At 47.1% G+C, this 27,724-nt stretch overlaps 2 protein-coding genes across 2 annotated transcripts; one reads left to right on the top strand and one right to left on the bottom strand.

Moving 5' to 3' along the window:
• Positions 1-20,413: 20,413 nt before the first annotated feature.
• On the bottom strand, positions 20,414-22,469 carry LOC127327219 (F-box protein At4g22280). The gene is made up of 3 exons (XM_051353990.2): positions 21,402-22,469; positions 21,146-21,286; positions 20,414-21,031 (listed from the first exon to the last, which is right to left on the bottom strand). Exons 1-3 carry the CDS (start codon positions 22,407-22,409, stop codon positions 20,675-20,677), a joined length of 1,506 nt encoding a protein of 501 aa, XP_051209950.1. The 5' UTR covers positions 22,410-22,469; the 3' UTR covers positions 20,414-20,674.
• A 2,447-nt stretch (positions 22,470-24,916) lies between these two features.
• On the top strand, positions 24,917-27,023 carry LOC127327221 (putative FBD-associated F-box protein At3g50710). Its single transcript, XM_051353992.2, has 3 exons — positions 24,917-25,982; positions 26,106-26,243; positions 26,358-27,023. The coding sequence occupies exons 1-3, from the start codon at positions 24,987-24,989 to the stop codon at positions 26,724-26,726; spliced, it is 1,503 nt and encodes a 500-aa protein (XP_051209952.1). The 5' UTR covers positions 24,917-24,986; the 3' UTR covers positions 26,727-27,023.
• The last annotated feature ends 701 nt before the right edge of the window (positions 27,024-27,724 follow it).

The raw sequence follows: 27,724 nt of genomic DNA, 5'->3' as shown, positions 1-27,724 counted from the left end.
TATATGTGTTAGGGTTAGCATCGTTTTACCTTGCTACATGCTTTCGTTCATGCAACCCTTAGACGTCTAGCCATCCTTACACCTTTCTTAGGTGTAAGGGCGGCACCTTGCTTGATCATTATTTAGTAGATCCGATCCGTTATGATTGTTCCTTGTTCTTCAAGGATTAGTTTAATATCTGCATAGTTATGCCTTGCAAACGGGTTGAAGGATCCGGTGGCACGTAGGGTGCAGTTTGCTAACCCTAGATAAGATGTTTCGGGGATCAACTTCATGTTGATTTTTAGGCCTTATATAGGGTTGGTTTATTGACACCGTGCGTGGCTGCTAGGCTCAATCACGAGTAGGATGTTCCGATTATGCGGTGAAAACCCTAAATCGTTGTAGATCGTTTTAGCTTTATGTTGATCAAGCAGGACCACCATGCTATCGTAAACCCTTTACGAATCATGGGTGGATCGGCTCCTTGAGCCGATTCACGGGAAAACCTGAGAGCCGATCGAGGCTCGTATTTAATGTTTACGTGTATGCCATGCAGGAAACCTAAGCGAAGCAAATCCATCACCTTCCTGACCAGGTATAGGTCAGGTGGCACGCCCTTGCACCAGCATCGGACGTGTGTGCAGAGTCTTTCCGGGCCGTCGCGCGAGGGACCAGGGCCAGCCGCAGCTCTGAGTTGTTCCCGGCTCTTCGTGTTGCCAGCCGTTGCTCGCTGGTGGGTTTCGGACGCCAACACATTCTGGCACGCCCGGTGGGACAGTCTTCGACATCAACTGCATCGCCATCTACATCTGAGATGGCGAAAGGTACTCCAGTCACGTACGAGGATCTGCCAGAGGAGCTCAAGAAGAAGTATGACGATGTCAAAGCTCTCCTCGAGGCCGACCTCATCGGCTCTTTCCACAGGACCCGCTCACACGGCATCAGGTGGAGAGGGTTCTCACCTGAAGGCGCGCTCGATGGAGTGGACCTGTCCACCCCTTCAGAAGAACGCACCACGTCCTTGCGTCAGGAGATCAATTTCGTGGTAGCTCATTCGCTACACCGCCACTCTGAGAGCCTGGTGAACACTTTGGAGCGGGTCGCTCTTCGAGTGCTCCATGAAATCTTGAATCATCGGTACTCTCCGTCAGGACCAGCTCTAGGAACTCATCAAGGGGAGCTACCACTCCAGAGCCGACCACCGCTGCCGTTCGCGCTGGCAGCACCAGAGGTGCCGAATACACCGGCATTCGTTGTCTACAAGATCGGGGGCGATCCTAGTGATTACCAGTTCTTGTACGAGGCGCCCAAGGAGATCCCTCACAGATACACGTGCACATACGTGCCAGACAGCAGTAACTGGGAACTCATGAACCAGACTGCAACAGCAGGGACTTCTGGAACAGTAGGAGGAGTTTCTGGATCAGATCTTGAGAAGCAGACGTGGCTGGCTAAGGATGCCGCTCCGACGAACCTCCAGAGCTCAACTCCTGTGGCTAGCTCAGATCTCGAGAAGCAAGCGTGGCTAGCTAAGTACGCCACCCCAGCAAATCTTCAGAGTTCAACTCCTGCAGCCTAGCACGGCGGATCAGATCGATGCGATCTTAAGAGACCAGTTCGGCATGGTGCCGAAAAGGAGGGCAATCGGCTATTCCAAGCCGTATCCCAACGACTACGATTTGATCCCACTACCACCCAAATATCGGCTCCCTGAATTCTCCAAGTTTAGTGGGGCAGATGGCTCCAGCTCAATCGAGCATGTAAGCCGATATTTGGCGCAGCTGGGCACGATCTCAGCTGCAGATCCACTACGCGTGAGGTTCTTCGCACAGTCCCTCACAGGATCGGCTTTCGGGTGGTACACCTCGTTGCCACCAGACTCGATCCGGACTTGGAAGCAGATGGAAGAACAGTTCCACATGCGAGATCACTCGTAGGCTTCCGAGTCCGGCATTGCCGATCTAGCACAAGTACGTCGAAGCGTGGAGAAAGCGTGGCGAATACATCCAGCGCTCAGAATCGTTAGGAACCGATGTTATTCGGCTCGTGTGACTGAAAAAGAAGCGATCGAGTTGGCAGTGGTGGGCCTTGCATCACCAATCAAGGATATGGCCTCCCAAGCAGACTACCCTTCAGCTGGCGCACATGGTTCGAAGCTGTCGTTATATGAACAGCCACCCGGACTTGTACCAGGACAAATTCAAGCGTGCGGTAGTCTTGGTTGAAGCAGATGAAGATGAAGGGTCCGCGGGAGATCAAGAGGTAGCAAGTAGCTGAATGGACTCGGGGGCAACCCCGTGTCCCGCAAATGGGTGAAGCCACAAGGTCCTCCTAGAGGGTTTGACTTCGACGTGACCAAAGCCGAGCAAATTTTTGAACTCTTACTCAAGGAAAAGCAGCTGAAGTTACCCGACGGTCTCAAACTCCCCACAAAGACAGAGCTGAATGGAAAGCCATATTGCAAATGGCATAACACGTTCAGCCATAACACTAATGACTGCAGGGGTGTGGCGTCGGCAGATCCAAATGGCGATAGAGCAAGGGCGTCTAATATTCAACCAAGACGCCATGAAAGTCGACACACACCTTCCCGCCGTTAACACGGTGGAGTACGCTTACCCCGAGGGTGCCAGCCAGGTTTTTCGTTAAGCATCAACATGGTCGAGCCTGGGCACCACTCGGAAAGGACAAAGGCGAGGGCAGCCGCTCTCGTAGCAAGGACAAAGAGGAAGCCGCTCACGCGATCGGCCGACACGATGGCAAGCGCTACATCACAGAGGGAGAAGTGAAGAATGTACGATATCAACGACCTCTCTCTGATCATCTCCTCAATAAATACGTGAGTCAGTATGACCAGCGCCGGCGGTACAATAGCGACGATGAAAGGGATCGTCTAGCTAGCAGGAATGCCAGGAGACATCGTCGACATGATCGCGACGAGGAGGGATATGAGCGCTACGCCAAGGAGAAGTCGAGAGAACAGGACGACGTGGACAAGCACTGGGACTGCCCTTTCTTCAAACACTGCCGGGATTCAGGAATGAGCCGATTGCCTACAATCGGCAATCGCCCGTAATGTAGACAGAAGAAGAAGGGTGCAACGTACGTGTCGTTGTTCAAACGTCTTGGGCCTCTCCCATCCAGGAACAAGCCAACTGAGTCCTCTCGGGAAGAAGACCTCGAGGAGTTGGAAGATGACTATGAAGAAGAAGAGGACAAGTACCACCGGCCAAGGTGGTGCCCTGATGGACTCAGCCGTTCCCAAAAACGTAGGGTTCAGCAACTGCGCGGTTTGGAGGAAGCCGAAAGGTTATACCTGCACACGCTAAGGAAGGCGCGGCCCGATCTGGCCGCGAAAATTCAACGAACCCTAGACGAAGAGGGTCAACCACAAAAGATGGAGTGGCGCCCCAAGCAAAGGAAAGCCGATGATGAGACATCGGCTAGTACAAACATGGTGTTCATCCTTCCAGCGGAGTTTTGTGCTCCAGGATTAGACGAAGCACCTGTGGCACAACTTGACTGCGGCCCACGGCCGGTTATCTTTGAGAAGCCACGTGAAAGAAGTTACGTACACCTGAAGGCCCCGTACTTACGAGGTTATATCAATGGGCAGCTTTGTCAATAGGATGCTGGTGGACACCGGAGCGGCAGTCAACATCATGCCATACTCCATGCTACGTCGGTTGGGACGCTCTAGCTCGGATCTGATCAAGACCAACGTGACACTGAGTGATTTCAACGGCCAAGCATCTGATGCACAAGGTGTTCTGAACGTGGATCTGACCGTAGGAAGGAAAACCATCCCTACGACGTTCTTCATTGTCGGCAAGAAGAGCACTTACGCTGTCCCGCTAGGGAGAGATTGGATCCACGCCAACTGTTGCATTCCATCTACGATGCACCAATGCTTAATACAGTGGGATGGAGATGAAGTAGAAGTCGTCCATGCAGACGATACAGCCGAGGTTTCAACGGCTGGCATGAACGTTTGGGAGACGGAAGGCCAAGAGCCACTCTCAGGCATCACTTTGGACGACTGCGAGTACATCGACGTGTCAAAAAATGGGGTGAGGTTGGTCTTATCCACTGGCCTGACCGTGTAACAGGAGCAAAGTCTATGAAGGTACATGGGCAGGCCGATCCTTGTGATCGGCCCCCAAAAAATGAAAAGTAATGATCTTGTCTCAAGCATGTCACGTAGTCATAGTGAAGCACGAACATTGCAAAACCTTCATTGAGCGATTTAATCGACATGGAGGCCGATTCCAGCAATCGGCCAAAATTATCCTCACCATACGTTCTGCCTGTGTTCAACATCGATCGAACGGGCAACGGATTTACGTCGGCTGATGAGCTGGAAGAAGTCAACATTGGTCCTAACAGAGCCGACGTTCAAATAGAGTGCCTTGGATAACTGCAGAGCCAATATCTGCGCAGAACCCGACGTATTCGGCTCGGGGGGCACATAATCAGAGGAACATGTGAGATACATGGGCAGTGAAATTTGAGTGGCCGATAGAAAAATCGGCCAGTAAAAAAAAATTTCTCATGATGAACAGCCGAAGCACAGCCATCGACTCTAGTACAATTTACACAGGATCTACCAGCCGCGTGTTCAAGACGCGTTTTTTCGACCAAGTCGGTCTTCAGTTCAGCCCCGAGGCCTTCTGCTTCCTCGAGGGAGTGAACGATGAGAGCTTCCTCAGCTTCAATGAGCTGTTGCCCGAACCTTCTCTTCGAGGACCTCCAACCCTTTGTGCAAGGTCGCCAGTTCAGCGATGTTAGAGGTGTCATCAGTTGCAGAGGAAGAGGTTAGCCGATAAGAACGACAAGGGGTCAGCATGCAACATGAGCCGAGGAGAGGATGGAGCTGCCCTGCCCTTTTTTGGTGGGAGTTTGGGAAACGGCAGGTTCAGGGGCTGACCTTTTCTTGAAGCCGATGGTGGCAAGTCTGGCTGGCTCTGCGTGGTGACTGTCTCAGAATTGACTAAGTTCGAGGCCCTTCGACTGAACTGTGCGTCCTCGCCGCTGTGCTCGCCTTAACTGAGGCTCGGGGGGCAGCTGATCTGGTAGACCTTCTGTTTTTAGAGCCGATTGGAGTGTTGTCGGCTGGCTCTGCATAATAACCTTCTTCAGAAGCGGTGAATTGTTGCAGGAGAAGACCACCAGAGCTGTTGAAAGGAATCTGAAAGGGGATCCATCATCATTGACAGGCTCTGGGCCATCTTGTTGCTGCAAAGAAATAGAGCAGGGTTATAAAGCATCACTGGAAACTATCGCGGGGAGATTTGCGAGCAGGTGGCACCTGTTCTGCAGAGTATCAGCTTCAGCGTCAAGTTGTTTCAGCAATGGTCCTAGGGCTCTCCTGAAGGCATGGGTCTCCCACATTTATACACCAGCTCTCAGAGTCGCCAGTCGAAGAGTTGAAGGATAGATTGCGAGGGACCGATGCGTTACCATCGGCTCATTGGGCATTGATTAAGTTGACAATCGGCAAAGGCAGTATGAGGGGAAATCGGCTAAATTAGCATAAAGGAAATCGACAGAATCAAATTAAAGGAAATTCTTCATTGATAACGGGATTCCTTACATAAAAAGCTGAGCGCTCTCAAAAGGAAGTACCAGGGGATACATTGCCCCGTTTACTACTGCTAATCCTATACTAAGGGTCCTATCTATGGGTCGTCGCTGCCCTCGTCGTCGCCATCGTCGCCGCTATCGGCGCTACTCCCGGCTGACTCGTCGTCGCTGCTGCCGCAGCCGCCAGCAGGGCCCTCGTTGTCCTCGTCCTCCTCGTCAGCATCGTCGTCGCTGTCGAAGTCGCTGAGGTTCCCCGGCCAGGGGCAGAAGCGCTTGGCCGGCGGTTCATCGGAGGAGGTGTCGTCCTCCTCCTCTTCCTCCTCCTCCTCCTCCTCGAAGGAGGAGAAGTCGTCCCAGGAGAAGCGATTGTCGTCGCTCTCCTCTTCCGTTTCCCCGTCAGCAAGGAAGCGGAGGTCACTTTCTCCGTCGGTCGAGGATTGGTCGTCCTCAGACCAGACAGAGAAGTCGTGACTGGACTCATCCCCGTCTTCTATGGCGCGGCGAATGTGGGCCTCGTGGGCCTTCCTTGGGTCCCACTCCGGCGTCGGCTCGCGGGAGGACTGGGTGGAAAGACCCGACGAGGCAGAGGAGGAAGAAGACATGGTGGTAGAGGAGGGCTTTTGGAGTGCTAATGCGAAGGGGATGAAGAAGTGAACTGTTCAGAGCGGTTAAATAAAGGGGATATGGTGGAGATTCAATGCCACAGCAGTTTCCGAGGAGGTGGTACCCAAAGAAAAAAAAAACTACCAAGTCACGCGGAGAAGTTGAGAAGGCAAGGCATCGTGATGAAGGATACTACGATGGTTCTGCTCTGCTACGACATGACCCGACGAAGAAAAGACAGAGTGATTTTGGAATTATCAATTCCAAAACCAGGGGGGCATGTGTTATCACCAGAAATTGACCGAGTCGGAGGTGGGCCGCGATCAAGATGGGCTTGAAGAATATACATAGAAGAAATACGTGAACCGGCCTTATACACGAAGATTGGGCAGTTTGCCCTTGTATCTGTAAATATAGTAGGATACGTGTCGGTTAGATAAAACTTGACTCGTGCACGGTTGGGATTATTCCCACGTTAGAAAGTCTACGGACTATAAATATGTATCTAGGGTTATCGAGAGAAACAACAATCACGTTCATCACAAACCAATCTTGGCGCATCGCCGACCCCTTGTTTTGAGGGTTTCTTCCGGGTAAGCATCATGCTGCCTAGATCGCATCTTGCGATCTAGGCAGTATACGTTTATTCGTTGTTCATGCGTTGCTCGTGCTGAAGCCTTTTTGATGGCGAGCAACGTAGTTATCATAGATGTGTTAGGGTTAGCATCGTTTTACCTTGCTACATGCTTTCGTTCATGCAACCCTTAGACGTCTAGCCGGCCTTACACCTTTCTTAGGTGTAAGGGCGGCACCTTGCTTGATCATTATTTAGTAGATCCGATCCGTTATGATTGTTCCTTGTTCTTCAAGGATTAGTTTAATATCTGCATAGTTAGGCCTTGCAAACGGGTTGAAGGATCCGGTGGCACGTAGGGTGCAGTTTGCTAACCCTAGATAAGATGTTCCGGGGATCAACTTCATGTTGATTTTTAGGCCTTATATAGGGTTGGTTTATTGACACCGTGCGTGACTGCTAGGCTCAATCACGAGTAGGATGTTCCGATTATGCGGTGAAAACCCTAAATCGTTGTAGATCGTTTTAGCTTTATGTTGATCAAGCAGGACCACCATGCTATCGTAAACCCTTTACGAATCATGGGTGGATCGGCTCCTTGAGCCGATTCACGGGAAAACCTGAGACCCGATCGAGGCTCGTATTTAATGTTTACGTGTATGCCATGCAGGAAACCTAAGCGAAGCAAATCCATCACCTTCCTGACCAGGTATAGGTCAGGTGGCACGCCCTTGCACCAGCATCGGACGTGTGTGCAGAGTCTTTGCGGGCCGTCGCGCGAGGGACCAGGGCCAGCCGCAGCTCTGAGTTGTTCCCGGCTCTTCGTGTTGCCAGCCGTTGCTCGCCGGTGGGTTTCGGACGCCAACAAAACCTTGGTTTCTTACTGAGGGAAAACTTGCTGCTATACGCATCACACCTTCCTCTTGGGGTTCCCAACGGACGCGTGCTGTACGCGTATCAATGTGCAATGGACATGCTATTTATATTATATCTGCATATTTCTGTATGTTGTTGTATATAACCTGTATATTGTTGTCTATAAACTGCATGTGTATAGTAGGCAGCACGAAATCGTGTATAATACAAGCAATTTCTGTGGCGCACTAAAAATCAATTCTGTGGCGCACACTTTTCTGTGGCGCACCTAAGCACCCGTGCGCCACAGAAACCTTAATTCTGTGGCGCATGGGCTGATGCGCCACATAAATCTTATTTCTTTGGCGAAGTTTCTGTGGCGCACCTTCCATGCGCCACATAATCCATTTTTGGTGCGCCACTGATGAGGCTTTTCCTACTAGTGGGGATGTGAGCGTCAAGGTGTTCGACGAGACGCGTTGCCGCTGGAACTACCACGACGACAGCGCCGAGGAGGACGACGACTGAAGAGTGTTGTTTCTTCGTAGCGAAAAAATGCACGAAGGTTTCTGGATGTTCTTCGTCGGGAGAACCAACAGGGGCACACTCACCAGCTGGATTTTCCAGTTTGGGTGACTGGGTGTGCCCTTGGCTGTTCTTTCTTGTTAGCGAACACACGAAACCTTCGATGCCCTGCCTAGTTAGGTTTAGTTTTTTTGCAATCTTTTATATTTTTGTCAACCATGGTTCAAACTATGTATTAATTTGTGGAAAAATCATGTTCCAAACTATATCTTCATGTAAACCACGTTCCCAATTATGTATTAGTTTGTGGAATATTTCTTCTCTTTATTGAAATAAAAATACAAAAAACAAAAAAAAGTATTTTAATGTTTGGGGCGGCGTTTGGGGCACGCGGCTGGGGAGCGACATCCCCCAAACATGGCACGAACAAAACACATCCCCAAATGCTCGATCCGACGCGCTCTGAAAAACGGCGACTGGAGATACTCTTAGGGCTGGGATAGGCACTAGCGATTGAGTCCAACTGCTTGGCTCGATCCCACAACCCCGCCCGCAGTCTCCACTCGTCTCCTCCTCTATCGATCAGCGAATAGAGGCGCCAGGTCTCTAGCTGCCGACGCCACGCCCGTGCCCTGCTAGCTAGGTCCAGCCGACGCCAGGTCGCCAGACACGCCCTACGACCAGCCGGCCACGCCGCCACACCCGTTCAGGTCCAGTCCAGTCGTCCATGAGCATGACCGGATCGTCGATCGCCGCTTTAGAGCATCTCCAGCCGTTTGACCTTCTGGACGAAAATATGGAAATAACAAATGCCAGATTGGATGTAAAAAGGGCATGGGGAATATTTTCTCAATCGCACCCCGGTATTCGCCCATCAGCGGTGATAGTTTCAAAAAATCATCTTCCCGCGTTACACAAAAGCATCGCCAAAGTTCGACGCTCGGATCAGGCACATTCCGACAATCGAAACAGAAGCTAGAGGATAACTGTAATATCCCAGGTAATGGGGTTACAAAAATAGAGGAAACAGATGTGTGCATTGCATTCATGCATAGAAAATCTGGGGAATTTTCGCGCTTTAAAGTAAAACAGTCACAGTAACTGAAGTTTCACTTGACCTTGGTGGAATTGAAGTAGCTCATCAAGTCAAGCGCTATAAACCTCAATGTGACTTTGTTAAAATCTTGTTTTGGGTAGAGGTGATTTGATCTAAGGGGTTAGATCAAATGGAATTGTTATTCAACACAACAACACTTTACTCAAATGATCAATTGCTTGATCATACAAAAGATTACAACATGGTAATCCTTGCCATAACATATGAACATCCATTTAATTGGAAATCAAGTAACAATAAATGGAGAAACCATTCTCTACTTATCTTCTCCATGTCTTAAAACTAATCCATGATCCTACCATGATAATCTCATGGTATTCATTCCACTTCAACATTGGAGTTATAACAAGAAGATCCACTCCAGAAATAGATATCCTTCTCCATTCTAAGTTATTACACATCAAACTTAGAGAGGTGAGAGTTCTATAGTATTTATTAGAGAAGCAATAACAAACCTTGAGCTAAACCTTGGATATACAAACAAGTATTCAAATCATCATCTTTAGGAGAAACCCTAGGATATTATTGAAGACATTTCCTAGAGAGAGAACCCATTTATGTTAACCATAGATTTTGGTGACCACATCATTATCTTTGGAGAATAACCTTAGGTTAGCATTGAAGTCCTTTCCAAATGAGAGAGTCCATGCATATCAATCCTAGCTTTACCTAATTAAGAATAAAGGACAACCTGTGAACTAAAAGTATTAGGAGATTAACCATTACATCTTGGAGTGGTGAGACAACCTAGTATCACATGGAATAATAACATATCCATGAATTGATAAAGTAAGGAGGAGATTAATTCAACCAAGATAGCCAAGTGGAGTTTAGACTAGATACCTATTGAGATATGGTGAGTACACCATAAACTCTAGGATAAACCATTCCTTTGTAAGAAAGCCCCAAGCTATGGTGTTACACTTAAGTAGTTAAGGAAACAATTGAATATGAGGGAGATAACTATCCATACACTTGATGATTATATCATCATTGATTAAGTAGAACCTTAACATAATATCTCAGACATTCTCCTGGGATATAAACTTTAGAGGCAACCATAGTAGTCCCATTCAAGAAGGTAAATTAGAAGTATTATACCCTAGTTGATCAAGACAATGCTTGATCATGGAAGTGAGAAACCTATTTAATGAGAGATCCTTAGGAAGCCAAACCTTGATCATTATTAAATAAGTGATGATCATAAACCCTAAAAAACTTGAGGTATTGAGAATAAACCCTAATAGGATAAGTAGATCTCATTCACCATATGAAATCATAGGGAGGTAACTAGTAAGTAACCCTAGGCTTATATTCCAATTTTAACTTGTGATTCAATTGGTGATCATAAGTAGAATTCTACCATATCTACATTCCACATATTCTTCATTTAAGAAACATAAGAAAACCTTAGAGTAAAACTCTATACTTTATATGGTGAGAAACCATATATCCATATGACCAAAGTTAACTATAAAAAGAGCTATAACAACTCTAGCTACTTTAATGATAAATTGATGATATCAATAGAAGTTAATTGGGAGAAGACAAAACTAATTCTCAAGTCCAGAGTAATTTAAGGAGCACATGAAGAATTAAGCAAGTAATCATATTATCATGGTTAGGGGAGATTAACCCTAGCACATGCAATATGGTGTCATCTCATCTCTATAACCTAGAATTAAATCTAAACCCTAGTTTGGGTATCACTTGGGTGATCACAAATAAAACCTGAACCACAATCAAGATTCAACCCACGTGTCATCAGGTAAAAGGCAATTGAGCCTTAGATTTACACATCAAATAAATCTTCTGCTTCAATTCTTTAAAATAAGAAAAACCTTGTGCTACACTATATGGTTAAAACCATATGTGTAGTGATCAACTATTTAACTTGGTAACCAAGAACAACCATGTGGGAACAATACCTACTCTAGATCCTTTCAATGATAATTATAGTGTTAATTTACAAGGGGGGGTTGTAATGGAAATCATAAAACCTTAATAGCATTAATGCTCACATAAAATCATATGTGAACAACTAACCTCTCAGTTAGAAACCAACTCCTAATAACTAACTCTAAAATACTTTGAGTTGAGATTATCAACTCTATTAAACTCCAAATAGATTTGATTCATACAGAAAAAGAAATTAAAATGAGAACACCAACTCATGTTTACTTACTATATTAAATAAGCCCACATATGTGAATTATTAAGCAAATATAAAATGCTTTCTTCAATTGGGTGAATGGTGTAATAACCATTGCACTATTCCTTGTATTATTCAATTAAGAAATACCTGCAACATAGAAAAGCAATTGAAATTGAATTATAAAACAGAAAATGAAAACAGAAAAAGAGAAAAAGAAGAAGGGCCTCACCTGGACCTTACCTGGCCGAGCAGCCCACTAGAAGCCCAGCAGCATCGTCCCAAACACCAGCCCAACAACAGCCCATACCCCTTCGTTGAAATATCAACGAGAGGGGGATCGTCCTCATCCTCTCCTTCGGCATGGAGGACAAGACGACAACGTGCTCAGCGTCTCCTCGCGCTGGCGTCCTCTCCTTCCTCGGCAGCATGGCGTGGCGACCTCCACAGCGCTGTATAAAAGCCCCGCACAGAACCAGCCTCGAGTTCTTCTTCTTCCCTGCTTAATTTCTCTCCCTTGCCGAAACCCTAACCTCCGGCCAACTCCAACCGCCGGCGATGGAGACCTCCCCAGGTCAAGCCGTGACCACCACTGTGACCACCGTCGTCGACTCGTTACTCCTGCACAAGGAATCGAATCGAGAAGCCCCAGTCGCCGGTGGGAGCTCGTTCCCTTTCGCCGGTCACCGCCAGCAAACCGACGATCACCGTCGATTGAGACCACCTCCGGTCACGCCGTCAAGCTCAACACAACCACGGTGAGCTCACGCACCTCCTGGACTCCCTATTGCGTTAATTCATCGCCCGTAGCTTGCCTCTCGCCGTGTGACCGTGTCCGCCGCCGCTCGGCCTCGCCGTCGACGCTTGCTCCGGCGACCAATTCGGGGCGGCGTTGGCACCTGCAGGTTCGCCTCAACGCGCTAAGTCTTGTGGTGTAGGTTGTTTGCCCGGGGAAGCACCGTACCGCCGGCGATCCTCGCCACTGGCCGCCGGCCAGAACCTTCCCTGGCCACCGTGGCGATTTTGACCACGGTCAAAGCCATGTGGCAGCCAACGTGGTCTAGGCCCACCTGCCAGTGACCCTGTGTAGCAGATGGGCGAGTGCGTTTAGCGGTTTCGTTTCATTTCAAATTTCAATAAGACCAGCAACTCAAAATAAATCTAGAAAATTCATTATAATTCAGAAAAATATAAATAAGATATCAAAATTCTTAGAAAAGAAAACTCTATCCAATAAAAATATAATATGAAATTTTTAATTTTAATAAAAATTCAATTATTAATACTTGTTAATTAAGCCTTTAGTTTTTATTCCAAATTTAATTAAAATTCAATAATTAAGAAAAACTTTTAAAATTAATAAAAACCAGTAAGCAAATCAGGAAAATATTAAAACTAATTTTCCTTTGCTTATAATTTCTTAAATCCTTAATAGGAGGATTTAAACCCTAAATTAATAATTAACTTAATTATTAATTCATTAAAAATAATAAAATGCCAAATTAAACATTAATTTTATTTCAAAGTTATTAATAACTTCAAGTTTAACAATGAAGTTATTAAGCCAAGAATTATAGGGTAAATAGGAAGACCTAGTTCCATTATAAATAAAGTGATAACCTCATCATTTATGAGTAATCCTTAAACCCTAATCCAAATTGGAACCCTAGTCCCATTATTACATGTGAACCCTAAATTGCTTCTAACCTAAACCCTAGGTTAGAGCATGTGATCATGGTACATTCTTCAAAGCATAGAACCCTAGTAGCAAATAAATACCTGTCTTGGTCACTTAAAATATAGAAGACCTACCACTAATATATGGGTATCCCATGTATTCATCATCATCAGACCTAAACAATCCAGTAGGGTCAACCAAGTGTAAACCCTAGATCCTATTACCAAAGCTATCATCTTTATTCATTCTTATTTAGCATCACACCATTGTGATGAACCCTAATAGCAACTATACCTACAATTTTACATTACAGAACCCTGTTCCACTAAACCCTACTAATGTTGGATACTTATACACCATCCTACTTAGGAGCCAATTATTCATTACTTAACAAAACCAATAGTAAAACCCAAACTACCTCAACCCTAATTGCTATACTTCTTATTACTTAAGAAGTATGTTCTTCAAAAGTTATTCTTTTGAAGAAAATAAGGAATCATCACCAACCCTGCTTATAAGAAACTATCAACCCTAGCTAGCAATCACCAGCCAGATGAATCAACCTTGATAGCAACCATGTATAAATACTTTCTTAGGATGCCTAGGCTTAACCCAGCCTTACCAGCCTTAGGTATTGATGAATCCAACAATATTGTGATCCATCTACTACTTACTCCAGCAATCAATTAGAACCCTAGAAAACCATAGAACCCCACACACCTAATTATCATACTTGTTCTTTATTTAAGAACATGTTCTTCAAAAGTTATTCTTTTAAATTATATAATAAGTAATCATTAACCATGCCATATAGTACTAAAACTGACCACTATTCTTTACTTATTAACATTATTTCAATTATCATTCTTTGAGTGCTCAATTGATTACTGTGCTTTATTACCTACCTGTTTATAATATCAAGTAATCACACCTGAATAAGAACCTTGTTTGTGAATCACTCTAAAAGTACAACACACCCTAAACCAATCATTACAACTCACTGATCCTAAATCATCGGGGTTAGGTCACGCTTAGCGCGATTGCATCTCATACTTATGCATTACTGCATCCTTGCCAATCTTTTAAACATCGTCCTTACCGGACGATGATGCTATTTCAGAATTTGGAGTTACTACGTATCGAAGACCTTGTCTGCATAATCTTGCAGTCAAGAAAGGCAAGTTCATCACTTGCTCATGTCAATTGAGTATCTTTATCAAATTACTTGCAAAGTACTATGATTATCACTATTGCATAAAAACCAAAACCACTATTTTCATAACTATGAATATGACTATGTGGTGGGCAATGGAACCATGGATTGTGTTGATATGGTGGAGGTTCCATTGCAAGGGTTTATATCCATCTAGGATTAAACAACAAATGTCGCCAGTGATTCTTGTGCCGTAATACCCGTGTTAACCATAAGATCCGGAGTGGGACGGAGTAGTCAAAAGTGTTTCCACCTCTCGTACATCAACGGATGCGCTTACCGTAGACACTTGACCCAGGTTGGGCAAGCGGTGGGGTGGGGATCCCATTCTAATTCCCCACGGTAAGTGGTCTATGATGGGTTGCAGCTACCGGCGAAGGAGTTTGGTTAACGAGTCCCAAACTGTTGTCGTGGTCGGGGTCCATCCTTAATTGGTATAAGAGGACCGACGAGGACCCAGGGTCGGGGTATGCAACAAAGGGTGGGTGTGCGAGGTAGCGGAGGAACATGATTGGCTAGACCTTATACCGGGCCTCACACCAAAGGAAGTGTGGACGAGAACTTAAGCTCGGTTGGCACCAAGGTTAAGATCTCTTATGGGTAAAGCAACACACCTCTGCAGAGTGTAAAGAACCGTGACCTGTCACTCCCTGTTCCGGGATATGGAACTGCGAACGCGGCCGGAAAGGAGCTCCATGAAGTTCTAGTAAACCGGTGAAGGCTGACGGACATAGTTCTTCTGAATAAAAGCAACCTTTTGAAGAAATGGTTATGAAAACCTGCATTGGTATTAGACTCTCTGGTCTAATGCCGTAGCTAGTGCATTAAACACCTCTTTCCTATAATGAATTTGTTGAGTACGCTCGTACTCATCCCACTCTTAAATCCCCTGCTTAGATATGGAGGCATCGAAGGAGGATCTAAAGTGCAACTTGAAGGCCAAGGAGCCAACAACTACTTTACGAGACAGGACCCTGTCAGCGGAGTCAGATACGTCATCCATCAAGGAGTAAACCTAGATTAGCAGTAGAAAGGAACTAGCTTCCTATACCTAGCTCCTACTTAGCTAGAATCTATTCATAGCCTCTATAGCTAGTCAAATACTCTACAAATAGAGTTCGTGATAAGATTAGACTACGAGTCGTTCCTCTGGAGTTATTTGCAGTTTTACCTCATTGTAAAGTAGGAGGCTATGATGATCTTATGTAACAGAGTCGGTGTTGTAATTCTATAGACATACCTTGGACCCGCATATGTTTCTGTTGTACCACTCTGAGCGATATAATACTAGTGGAACGGTGTTTCATTGGTGTTATATCAGACTTGCATACTACACCATGCAGTGGTATGCCGGGTCACCACAATAACAGGCTCATCGGCGGTACCATCTCAAGCCTTGTCTGGCGCGGCATCGGCCGGCGAAGCATCGGCGGCGGGTGTCGCAGCGGCGGGAGTAGACGTCTCAGCGGAGGACGAAGCAGCCGACGAGGGCCGGAGGATGTCTTGCCCATGGGCGTCGTACCAAGCCCTCGTCTCCTCATCCATCTTGTCGTCGTTTCCGCCGATCAGGAACGCTAGGTCGGTGTTCCTCTTCTTCGCCGCGGAGGTTTCCTTCAGCAAGGCTATCCGGACACCCTGGTTGGCGAGCATCTCATTCCACCGCACGGCGTGCTGTTCGTCCCTCCCGGCGGTGTGCGCCCTCACATCGGCCCAGCACTTGTCGAAGGAAGCATGCAAACTTTCGGCTGGATTGCCCGCCTTCTTCAGCTCTTTTAGTTTCTTCTGGCCGAGCTCGGGCCGGTCGGCCGACGCGGCAGGGGCTGGATCGTCGGGGTTGTACTGCTCGCCTTTGTTATTCGCGAGATTCTTACGCACCTCCTTCCACTTCTCGCACTTCTCGATGCGGGCGAAGACGTTGAGGTACTTGAACTTCTGGCCCTCGGTGTCGTCGTTGTACATGTCGAATGCCCGCCGCATTTGCAAAATACAGGCCGACGAATCAAGATCGGCGATCCAGGGTCGACCGAGGAGCCACGGCGAGTGAGCATACCTTGTCTTCAAAGTTGGCGCCGCTCACCGGGCGTTCGTCGATCTCCTCCTGTATACCGTGCCATTTGTTGCACGCCGCCTGAATGACCCCCAATGGGTGCCCATTGCCTTGTCGTCGCATGTCATCACCGTCTTGTCGAAGTATGAATCAACGATTTTGCGCTCGTCGAACGCCAACTTGACCCACTGCCAGTACATCTCGAAGTTTTGGTTGGCGCCGGTGATGCCATTCATGGAAACGGTCTTCCAAGCTTCGGCGAGGGACTCCTCTTCTTTGCCCGTCCATTTGATTCGCGGCTCGGCCGGCGTCAAGTTCTTCTTCCTTCTCTTAATCCCCTTGGTCACCGCCGTCGTGGGTTCAGGCGCGTCCTCTTCGTCGATGTTCTGGTCGAGGTCAGCCTGTTCCTCTTCTTCGTCGACGTTCTGGTCGAGGTCGGCCCTCGCCTCGTCACCCCGCGAAGCGACGGCTTCCGCCTCCCTTGCTTCCTCTTGTGTGAAGAAACCCGGGCTCGACGCGGTGGCCATGGAGCCCGACGTGATCATCTCGTGCATCACTCCTTCATTCGGTGGCGGCATCCCGGGGTTGGAGAAGGAGAGCGCCCCATGGTGCAAGGCAGGTGAGATGCCCTCATACATCGGACCACCGTACTCCCGCGGTGACGGCGTAATCCCCGCCATGCCGGCGGCGTAGGTGTCCTGGAACATGGCTGTGGCCGGTGACACCGGCGAGAAGGTGGAAGGAGATGCGATCGTACCTTGGGTCGTCCATGGCCCGGGGAATTGGCCGACGCGCGGCTGGGAGAAGTTCATGGAGACCAGCCTTGCCTATTCGTCCGCCGCCGCCACCTTCTTCGTGTTAAGCTTCTTCTCCCTCTCCGCCCTGCCGCAAGTTTCGTTCCGCCGCCGCTCCATATCCGCCGCCCACGCGGCATTTGTCATGCCCGACGGCTTCTCTTTTGGTGCCCGCGGCTTCCTCGCCTTCGGCGCTCCATCGGCGCGCCATCGGCGGCGAGCTTCTTCGGTGGCATGGTGCTAGAAGGGAAGAGGAGGAGCTGCAACTGTGGGGGAGAATGGCGGTAGCTCCTCCGAAATTCGGCGGGAAAAATGGTTCTATGCGACACATTTTGGAGGGAAAACGAAATAAATGGAGGGAACTATCAGTTCTGTCGCTGACACCGCGGGTACGCTCGACGATTCGGCGTTTATCTCTCGTGCGGAGTTCCCGGCCGGGGATGACATGGGCTCTCCGGATGAATTAAAGGCCATATCCGGATGAAAACGAGAAGCCCGGAGCGAGGCTGGACCAAATAACACCGGGATGTAAAAAAGAGCTGCCGGGAGGCTCGTCAGGGAGACGACTGGAGATGCTCTTAGCTTCACGATGAACCAATCTGTCTGCATATCGGCCCCGTGGAACACCGGATCAAGGACCTAAACGCAAGTTCTATGTTTGTTGCCGCTTAGGCCGATATACTCTGCAAAGCGCAAACAAGCCAGTTCGTCCATCACCGCCGGGATCCCACAAAGCCACGATAATGGATGTTGGTACGCCCCATCCACACTCGGGATCATGGGCGTACCCAGCGGGTGGGCCAAGGGGGCCGTGGCCCACGCAGTTTATTTGAGAATTTTCTTCTACCTACTACAACTCAGACATAATACTGAATTCAGACTGGCTAGAATATGGCAGAGATCCCTCTCTGTTTCTCGTGTAGACGAGCAAGCGACGAGCAGATGAACTCATTTTTACGTCTAGCTAGTCGTGTGCACAAGCTAGCTGCCCAGCCGATTTTTTGTGAAAAATTGGCTCTCAGTCTGCTAGGTGCCAATACGATCTAGACAAAAATGTACCGATACAAACCCCTGGAATGATTTTTTTACTTGACGGAATCAGTTTATTCGACCGCAGTTGTTGGCTCTTCTCAGGTTAATTCATTATTCCCGTTTAAATATTTGTTTTTCAGCCTTCACATAATGAATATGGTTATTAAAAAAGGGCTTCATTCACGTTAAAAAAGTTTCAGATTACAAAAAGAAAAAGGTTCATGTCTTGCGAAAAAATGGTCCGCGGACCTATTTATTTATTGATGTATTTATTACATGGATGTTAAAAAGGTTCAGGTTAAAAAAACATTTTTCTAAAACTGTTTGACGGAGTATTGGAAACATAGTTTACAGTTCAAAAAATGGTTTGCGGATGTTAAAAAGAAGTTTCATGTTGTTAAAAAAGTTACATGGCTTGAAAAAAATTGTTCACACTTTGACAAATACATGGATGTTTAAAAAAAATTACGCTTCAAAAAGTGTTTCATGGATAATAAAAAAGATCATGTCTTGAAAGAAAATTGTTTAGGTTCAAAAAGTGTTTGCCTATATTGAAAGTATTAGAAAATATGGATGTGTGTTGCTATGAGTTGATTTTATTTTTAGAGATAGTTGTTTGAGAATTTCAATATAAAATACAGACTAGAATAGCTAAATCCACACTCCACTTGTTTATTAATTGAGATATAATTGCTTGAAATAGAGAATGTCACTATGAATTGAGCTACAATATTGTGAATCAATTGAGTATCTAAAGTAATCATTTGTTATTTTTTATCGCACATGGCTAGTGTGATTTTTTTTGAAGTGTGCCCACCCATCCATTTTTTCCTGCGTCCGTCACTGCTCGGGATGCACTAAAATTATCTATTAATTATTGATTCATATCATCACTAAGTTTTGCTAAACATGTTATACATTGCCCTATTTGCCTTTTTTCAAACTGTTCGGTTATGAAGAGAAAGGGAGACATTGCGTCTCTCTTCCACGAACCTGCATCAAGGAATTGTAATTTATACGACTTTCCAAGTTAATTCTTGGTTGCATATTATTTATTGCTTTTACATCGCATTAGATGCAAATTCTAAAATTGCTTGTTGAATTGATAAATATATTCAATCGAAATGGCCGTTAAATTTTATTGTGCGGCATACCATTGATAAAATCCTAGGTCCGCCGACGCTGGGATGAGTTCTCCCTGTCCTTGTGTCCGTGTGAATCAAACTGTACCATCTCGGTCCGCTAAAAATGCCCTCGGTGCCTTTACCATAACGGATCGGACCGTTTACACCAGTGGTTTCGAAGTAAAGACATGTCTAGGATTCCTTATTGTTTCCCACCTTGAAATAGCGCTGGGCAGCGGTTCTCAGGAAAACAGAATCATCAGCTTCAAAACACAGCAGTAGTTTACAGATTCAGGAACATGGTTAAATTAACAACATAGATGCACAGCCAGGTCCGGTGTGGTATAATCTGCATGGTGGAGATGGCTCCTGCGGGCACAAGGAGGACAAGGAAGATGCCTTGTAGATGGTGCAGAGATGTCGAAGCCGCCAACTCCGACGTGCTTCAGCACCGGCAATGCAGATATGCCTAAGCAGCACCGCCAGCGCGCAACAAGAAGAAATCCCTGCTGAGGCGCCAGAGAATGTCACCAGAAGTTGTTGGCGTGCAGGAACATCTATCCACAGGCCGAAGCCTAGACGGTGGTTAACCAGATTTCATGGAAATGAAATTGGGGGCGTGATGGTCCTTTCATGGGAAGAAAAGGACAGGTATGTCTGCATCATCCAACATCCACGCTCAATGTTGCAACATCTACATCATTATTGTCAATTTCACCGTCATCAAATAGGCTGAGCAGCGGTTCTCACACAAACATAATCTGAAGCTTCAGTTGTTAACTCAACAGTCCTACAGCTTCAGCCTGACAATCCGATTTCCGATTTCGTGTTCACAGATTCAAGGACATGGTTCTTTCAACAGCACAAATGCACAACATATCTCCCGGCCTCCTGGGGTACGTTAGTAACCCCAAACCAACTAATATAAACCTTACACTAGGTCAACATTTTCCCCTATGCCAATCAGTCGATCGGTTTCGGAATACAATCTAAGCAACTTCGGTAAAAGCACGTCTCTGTTGAGAGCAAGAGAAGAACTCCTCTCTTCCATGTGTAAACTTTCTGCAAGCAGCACCGAAATGAGCAGATATGACTAAACCGTCGAGTCTATAAGGTATGAAATAACTTGAGTGATGCTCTGCTGGAACATCAAAATAAGAACCACAAGAAGTTTCTTGTGTAAGTACAGCCAACACCGGCCATTGTCTGTTTATTCCTGAAATATTCAGTGCGATTGTGCACGGACCACAAGTAGCTTATTTTGAACATCAGAAGAGTCTGATATAATACATGCTTAGAAACACTACACACACGACAGCTAATGGGCAACTTTCGCCAAAACAGGAAACAAGAAAGGCAAGAGTATCTCGCTCCACAATCGCGAAAACCAATTCTTCAACATCCACAAGCGAAGGGGTCGGTAGAGTCCAAATCATCGAGATGCATGGTACCTGAAACTTCATGGTGACAGTATGTTGCAAAGCAAAGCCGAGCATGTCTAGATGCCCTCTTCTCCATCTGCAGAATCTCATGTTGTTCTGCGAAAAAGTGCTCGTTGTAATTGCATGATTCGACCTCGAGCCTCATTGACTTAAGCATTCTCGCGTTCAGCACGAAGAATGCGGCGAAGTTAACTTGGAAGTGGGTTCTGCGGTAACATCTCAGCACTATTGTCCTCAAACGGATATCGAGAGATGTGAGAAGATTCCAATTTTTACGGTTCCGTCTCTTTTGTTCGCATGGCGCATTCGTCTGAAAAGAGGCATAGACAAGGAAAATCAACCACTCTACGACAGCAAGTAAATCAAAATGGAATCTCAAAACATTGAACACTAAATACTATATGAACTGTCAATGAAGAATCACCTCCTTGGCATACAACTTTTCCAAGCATGGAAAGAATCTCATGAAGTCAATAACCATATCCTGGTCAGAAAATGTCATATGGATGGCCAAGATCTTGACAGTGCGCACCACCGTTGCCAGGTTATCAATGCGCAACCCCACCTTCATCAAACATGGAACACAGTATTAAACCATGACTAAGTACAGTCCATATGTAACAAAAATGTTGCTTATGAGAAGCCTTGTGGAAAAGGCAAAAGAAAAATAGCATAGCTACCTGGATAACTGTGGAGCCAAACACGATTCTGGATTTGGTATATTTTTCAGGAATGCAGCCCAGAGTCTCAAGTTTAGGCGCGCAGATAACCGTAGTTTTCATCCGCTTATTCATTTCAGGATAGAGCAGCCTTTCAAGCGACGGGGCGTCCTCGATGATGAGTTCATCTGAGCTAGAACAAATGCCAATGCTTCTAAGGGTAGGGGAGTTTATCCGGTGACAGCGGACGCCCGAAATGGTACTAAGCAGCAAGCACTCCAGGCCAGGACAGCTCACAGAGATAATCTTGTGCAGTGAGACCTCCGAGATCTTGACATGTACGAGCGCGAGCCTCCTGAGCTGTTTGAAGCGAAGCGTTTCGACGGCGTCGTCCGTGAGATAGCAGTTGCTGATAATTGCAACCCGGAGAGTGGACGAGAACCGGAAGATGGACGCCGGCGGCGGTAGCAGCAGGTTTACCACCAGATCCGGAGCGCAGTACCTTCTGCCGTAGAAGTAGAACTCGAGCTCCTGGAGGTTGTCGAGGGCGGGGGAGCGGAGCCAGGCGTCCAGCGCATCGGCTCGGCACTGGATGTGGCTACCGGGGAGGCAGAGGCGGCGGCCGGAGCCCAGGTGGGCGGCGAGGATTTCGCTCACGAGGACACATCGCGACGTCGACAACACGTTGTCGGAGGCGGGAAGGCCACGGAAGTCGAGATTGAGAGGGGCGTGGCGCCAGAGATGGCGCCACTTGGACGAGAGAACCTGGGTACGGGCGCCTTCCTTGAGAGGGAGGAGGGAGATGATCTCACCGAGGATATGGTCGGAGACGCTGCTGATGCGGTCCAGCAATTGTTCTTCATCTTTCTCCGCTCTGGGCGGTGGTTCTCCGCTCTTCTGCTCCACGACCTTGGGTTCCAGATCTGTTGCTTCTGCAGTCGCCGCCGGCGGCGGTGGTGCCTCTTCGTGGATCCCCGGTGCAGCTAGGTGCATACGCTTGGCCCTAGGACCGTCCGACCCCATCTCCATGGCCAGCCCTAGCACCGCCGCTCTGCGCTGTGGCCTGTGGGCAGCGTCTGAAAGTGGAAGAGGAGGGATGGAGTGAGGCTGCCCTGCGCTGCGTACTACTCTATATAGCGGTGCTTTTTGGGGATCGGTGTTAGGTGGGCTCGGTTGATGCTTGTTGTGTCGGCCGTCTGGGCAAAAGAGGTCCAGGATTTTGTCCTTGATTGTACACTAGAACTTTCTGTAGACACCTGGTCGGAAGGCGTCAGGTCCGGGGCTGAGAGCATCCCTATTCATTTGGGAAAAGAAAAGCATCAACAGTTTCTTTTTCGGTGAAAGGATCAGCAATGGAGGATAGGCCCGCTAGCGTGTGAGGGCTATAGTTCAGAGAATGAGAAATCCCATATATTGCCTGTGAAAGGATAGTCCGAGAAGATGTTTGTAGTAATTGGTCCAAATTTCCATTTTATGTTAATGAGATGTGGATTCAGATCCATGAATTTCTAGGATGGCATTTATTTTAAGTAGTTAGAGGTGACAATGTGAAAATATTTGGAATTCTCGTCTACAACTATTGCATATTTAATTTTGCTTCTCTCTTTCCAAAAAGCAACTCGTTCACGAATCACACGTAGTAGGGCTTTGATGGCCAGTCGATGAAGGGTGAGTTCTGTTCGAGTTGGGGACTCTGGATTATTCAATTTCATCAAGCAAGGAAATACGAGTTTTGCATTTGATTCGCGGTCGTGTTGCGCCAGCTGGACACAACGCCATGGTCGAAGCGGAAGGCATGAGCGTTTGAGCGCGGCAATGAGCTCAGAAGCGCCGTTTGAATTTTTCGGGCCGAGGCCCAAAACAGGATTGAGGGCCCATGAATTTTTGAATCGAAAGGTGGCGGGACGGGGGATGTGATTGAAGATGGAGACAATAAGGGGGGCATGATCGGATACAGACCGGGTTGAGGACAAGACGGATGAGTTTGGGAAGATTTGATTGCATGAGTTGTTTATGAACACATGGTCGGTTCATTGTAGAATGGATTCCTCTCGATTGCTTGACCATGTGAAAAGGGGATCGGTGAGGGGGTAGTTCCATAAGGGCAAAGTTATTAATTGTTTCATTAAAAGCGCCAGCCTCGTCCTATCGGGGAGAGAAGTTGTTTATCGTCGAAGTGTGACCTCGTTGGGTTAAAATCTGCAATATCCCCTTTTTTGCACAGCTCATGTTCTTTTTCTATTATAATTCTTGGTCAAATTTAAATCTTGAGAATGGGTGGCCGTTCGACTTAACGGAAGGAGAAATTGTAGAAAGACAATTTGTTTAGAAAAACAGAAAGCTAAAATGTGCATGCGCTCAAGATTTAGATTCGACCAGGAGTTAAACTAGAAAAAAAACATGAGTTGTGCAAAAAAAAAAAAGAAGTGATATTACAGATTTCAAACTAACGAGGTCACAATTCGACTATAAACAACCCCTCGTTCTCACAGGACAAGGCTAACGCTTTTAGCGAAATAATTAATAACCTGCTCTTATTGAACTACCGCTCATCGATCCCCTTTTCACTTGGTTAAGTAGTTGAGAGGAATCCACTTTGCAAAGAATCGATCGTGTGTTCGTAAACAACTCGTGGAATCAAATCTTCCCAAACTTGGTCGTCTCGTCCTTAACCCGGTTTGTATCCGACGACGCCCCCTTAGCTTATCGTCTCGATCTCCACTCACATCCCCCGTCCCGCCACCTTTTCTTTTTTGAAAATTCATGGGCCCTCAATCTTGCTTGTGACCCGCTAATCCAATAAATGTGGGCCTTGGCCCAATAAAATTCAAACGCCGCCTCCAGGGCCGTTGCCGCGCTCAAAAGCTCCTTGTGTTTCGACCATGGTGTTGTGGCCAGATGGCGCAACGCGGTCATGAATCAAATGCAAAACTCGTAATTTCTTTCCTTCGTCACATTGAAGAATCCAGATTCCTAGCTCGACCAGAACTCACCCTTCGTCGATTGGTCATCAAAGCCCTACGACGCGTGATCCGTGTACCAGTTGCTTTTTAAAAAATTGAGAAGCGAAGTTAAATATGCAATAGATGGAGACAAGAATTCCATATGTTTCCACCGGTGTCGCCTCTAGCGACTTCAAAATAACAAAATTGCCATCCTAGAAATTAATGGATCCGAATTCACATCCCAGGAACACAAAATAGAAATTCTGACCAATTACTGCAAACAACTTGTCGGACTATCCTTTCACCCGCAATGGAATTTCTACCCCTCACACACTAGCAGCCTATCCTCCATTCCTGGCCCTTTCACCGAAAAAGAAATTGTTGATTCTTTTTTTTCTCAAATGAGAAGGAATGCCGGACCTGACGGCTTCCGACCAGGTGTCTGTAGAAAGTTCAGTCTAGAATCAAGGACAAAATCTTGTGGACCTCTTTGCCCAGACGGCCGACAGGACACGCATCAATCGAGGCCACCTGATTCTGACCCAAAAAGACTCTGCCATATAGATATAGTAGTGCGCAGCGCAGGGCAGCCTCACTCCGTCACTCCTCTTCCACTTTCCACCGCCCACAGCGCAGAGCGGCGGCGGCGCTAGGGCTTGCAATGGAGATGGGGTCGGACGGTCCTAGGGCCAAGCGTATGAACCTAGCTGCACCTGGGATCCACGAAGAGGCACCGCCGCCGATGCCGGCGGCGGCCACTGCAGAAGCGACAGATCTGGAACCCATGGTCGTGGAGAAGAGCCAAGAACGGCCGCCCGGAGCGGAGAAAGATGAAGAACAATTGCTGGACCGCATCAGCAGCGTCTCCGACCACATCCTCGGTGAGATCATCTCCCTCCTCCCTCTCAAGGAAGGCGCCCGTACCCAGGTTCTCTCGTCCAAGTGGCGCCACCTCTGGCGCCACGCCCCTCTCAACCTTGACTTCCGTGGCCTCCCAACCTCCTCGTCGCGATGTGTCCGCGTGAGCGACATCCTCGCCGCCCACCTGGGTTCCGGCCGCCGCCTCTGCCTCCCCGGTAGCCACATCCAGTGCCGAGCCGATGCCGTGGACGCCTGGCTCCTGTCCCCCGCCCTCGACAACCTCCAGGAGCTCGAGTTCTACTTCTACGGCAGAAGGTATCGCGCTCCGGATCTGGTACTAAAATTGCTGCTACCGCCGCCGGAGTCCATCTTCCGGTTCTCGTCCACTCTCCGCGTTGCAGTTATCAGCAACTGCTATCTCACGGATGACGACGTGGAAACGCTTCGCTTCAAACAGCTCAGGAGGCTTGCACTCGTACATGTCAAAATCTCGGAGGTCTCACTGCACACCATTATCTCTGTGGGTTGTCCTGGCCTGGAGTGCTTGCTGCTTAGTACCATTTCGGGCGTTCGTTGTCACCGGATCAACTCCCCTACCCTTAGAAGCATTGGCTTTTGTTCTAGCTCAGAGGAACTCATCATCGAGGATGCCCCGTCGCTTGAAAGGCTGCTCTATCCTGAAATGAATGAGACGATGCAAACTATGGTTATCTCCGCGCCTAAACTTGAAACACTGGGCTGCATTCCTGAAGAATATAGCGGATCCAAAATCGTGTTTGGCTCCACAGTCATCCAGGTAGCTATGTTTTTCTTTTCTACTTATTGCCTTTCCCACAAGGCTTCTCTCATAAGCTGCATTTTTGTTACATATGGACTCTACTTAGTCGTGCTTTAATATTGTGTTCCATGTTTGATGAAGGGGTCGCGCATTAATAGCCTGACAACGGTGGTGCGCACTGTCAAGATCTTGGCCATCCATATGCCATTTTTTGATCAGGATATAGTTATGGACTTGATGAGATGCTTTCCGTGCTTGGAAAAGTTGTATGCGAAGGAGGTAATTCTTCATTGACAGTTCATAGAGTATTTAGTGTTCAGTGTTTTTAGCAGCTCTTTTGATTTACTTGCTATCCTAGAGTGGTTGATTTCCCTTGTCTTTGCCTCTTTTCAGATAAATGAGTCATGCGAACAAAAGCGACAACAAAAGCCACCAAACTGTAAAGACTGGAATCTTCTCACATCTCTTGACATCCGTTTGAGGACAATAGTGCTTAGATGTTATTGCAAAACCTACTTCCAAGTTAACTTCGCCACATTCTTCCTGCTGAACGCTAGAGTGCTTAAGTCAATGACGCTCGAGGTCGAATCCTGCAATTACAACGAGCACTTTTTCGCAGAACAACATGAGATACTCCAGATGGAGAAGAGGGCATCTAGAGGTGCTCGGCTTTGCTTTACAGCAGGCTGTCACCATGAAGTTTCAGGTACCATGCATCTCGATGATTTGGATTCTACCGACCCCTTCGATTGTGGATGTTGAAGAATTGGTTTTCGCAATTGTGGAGTGAGATACTCTTTCCTTTCTTTGTTTCCTGCATTGGCGAAAGTTGCCCATTAGCTGTCGTGTATGTAGTGCTTCTAAGCATGTATTATCTCAGACTCTTCTGATGTTCAAAATAAGCTACTTGTGGTCCATGCACAAGCACAATCGCACTGAATAATGGCCGGTGTTGGCTATACTTGCACAAGAAACTTCTTGTGGTTTATGTTCCAGTGGAGCACCACATAAGTTATTTCATACCTTATATACACAACGGTTTCACAGTATCTATTCATATATATACTGCTCATTTCTGTGCTGATTGCATAAAGTTTATACATGGAAGAGAGGAGTTCTTCACTTGCTTAGAGACGTTCTTTTACCGAAGTTGCTTAGATTGTATTCCAAATCCAAAGTTGCTTAGATTGGCATAGGGGAAAATGTTGACCTAGATTAAGGTTTACATCAGTTGGTTTGGGGTTACTAACGTATTCCAGGCGACATGTTGTGCATTTATGCTGTTCACAGAACCATGTCCCTGAATCTGTGAACAAAAAACCTGAAGAGGTCCTGTGTTTTTGGACTGGGTCAGGCAGGAGTGTTGAGTTAACAACTGAAGCTCAAGATTATGTTTATGAGAAAACCGATGCTCGGCCTCTTTGAGGAAGGTTAAATTGACAGTGATGTAGATGTTGCAACACTGAAGGCGGATGTTGCGTGATGCACGCGTGCCTGTTATTTTCCCTGTCTTGCTTCGGGCGTGTGGATGCCCGAGCATGCCAACAATTTCTGGTGAGTGGTGACATTGTCTTCGCCTTGCCGAGGATACCTTCTTGTTGGGCATTGGCGGTGCTGCTTAGGCATCTGCATTGCCGGTGCTGAAGCACGTCTACAAGGCGTCTTCCGTGTCCTCCTTGTGCCCGCAGGGCCATCTCTACCATGCAGATTGTGTCACACCGGATCTGGCTGTGCATCTATGCTGCTAATAGAACCATGTT

This window comes from Lolium perenne, chromosome 1, assembly GCF_019359855.2.
Source record: "Lolium perenne isolate Kyuss_39 chromosome 1, Kyuss_2.0, whole genome shotgun sequence".
NCBI lineage: Eukaryota > Viridiplantae > Streptophyta > Magnoliopsida > Poales > Poaceae > Lolium > Lolium perenne.
The sequence above is the reverse complement of the archived record's forward strand: the minus strand, read 5'-3'. Positions and strand labels throughout refer to the sequence as shown.

Excerpts from the sequence above, each read along its gene's own strand:
- LOC127327219 (XM_051353990.2), bottom strand. The coding sequence starts at position 22,409 with ATGGAGATGGGGTCGGACGGTCCTAGGGCCAAGCGTATGCACCTAGCT. Across the intron at positions 21,287-21,401 it reads TTGGCTCCACAGTTATCCAG|GTGGGGTTGCGCATTGATAA; the intron begins GTAGCTATGCTA and ends TGTTTGATGAAG. Across the intron at positions 21,032-21,145 it reads AAAAGTTGTATGCCAAGGAG|ACGAATGCGCCATGCGAACA; the intron begins GTGATTCTTCAT and ends GCCTCTTTTCAG.
- LOC127327221 (XM_051353992.2), top strand. The coding sequence starts at position 24,987 with ATGGAGATGGGGTCGGACGGTCCTAGGGCCAAGCGTATGAACCTAGCT. Across the intron at positions 25,983-26,105 it reads TTGGCTCCACAGTCATCCAG|GGGTCGCGCATTAATAGCCT; the intron begins GTAGCTATGTTT and ends TGTTTGATGAAG. Across the intron at positions 26,244-26,357 it reads AAAAGTTGTATGCGAAGGAG|ATAAATGAGTCATGCGAACA; the intron begins GTAATTCTTCAT and ends GCCTCTTTTCAG.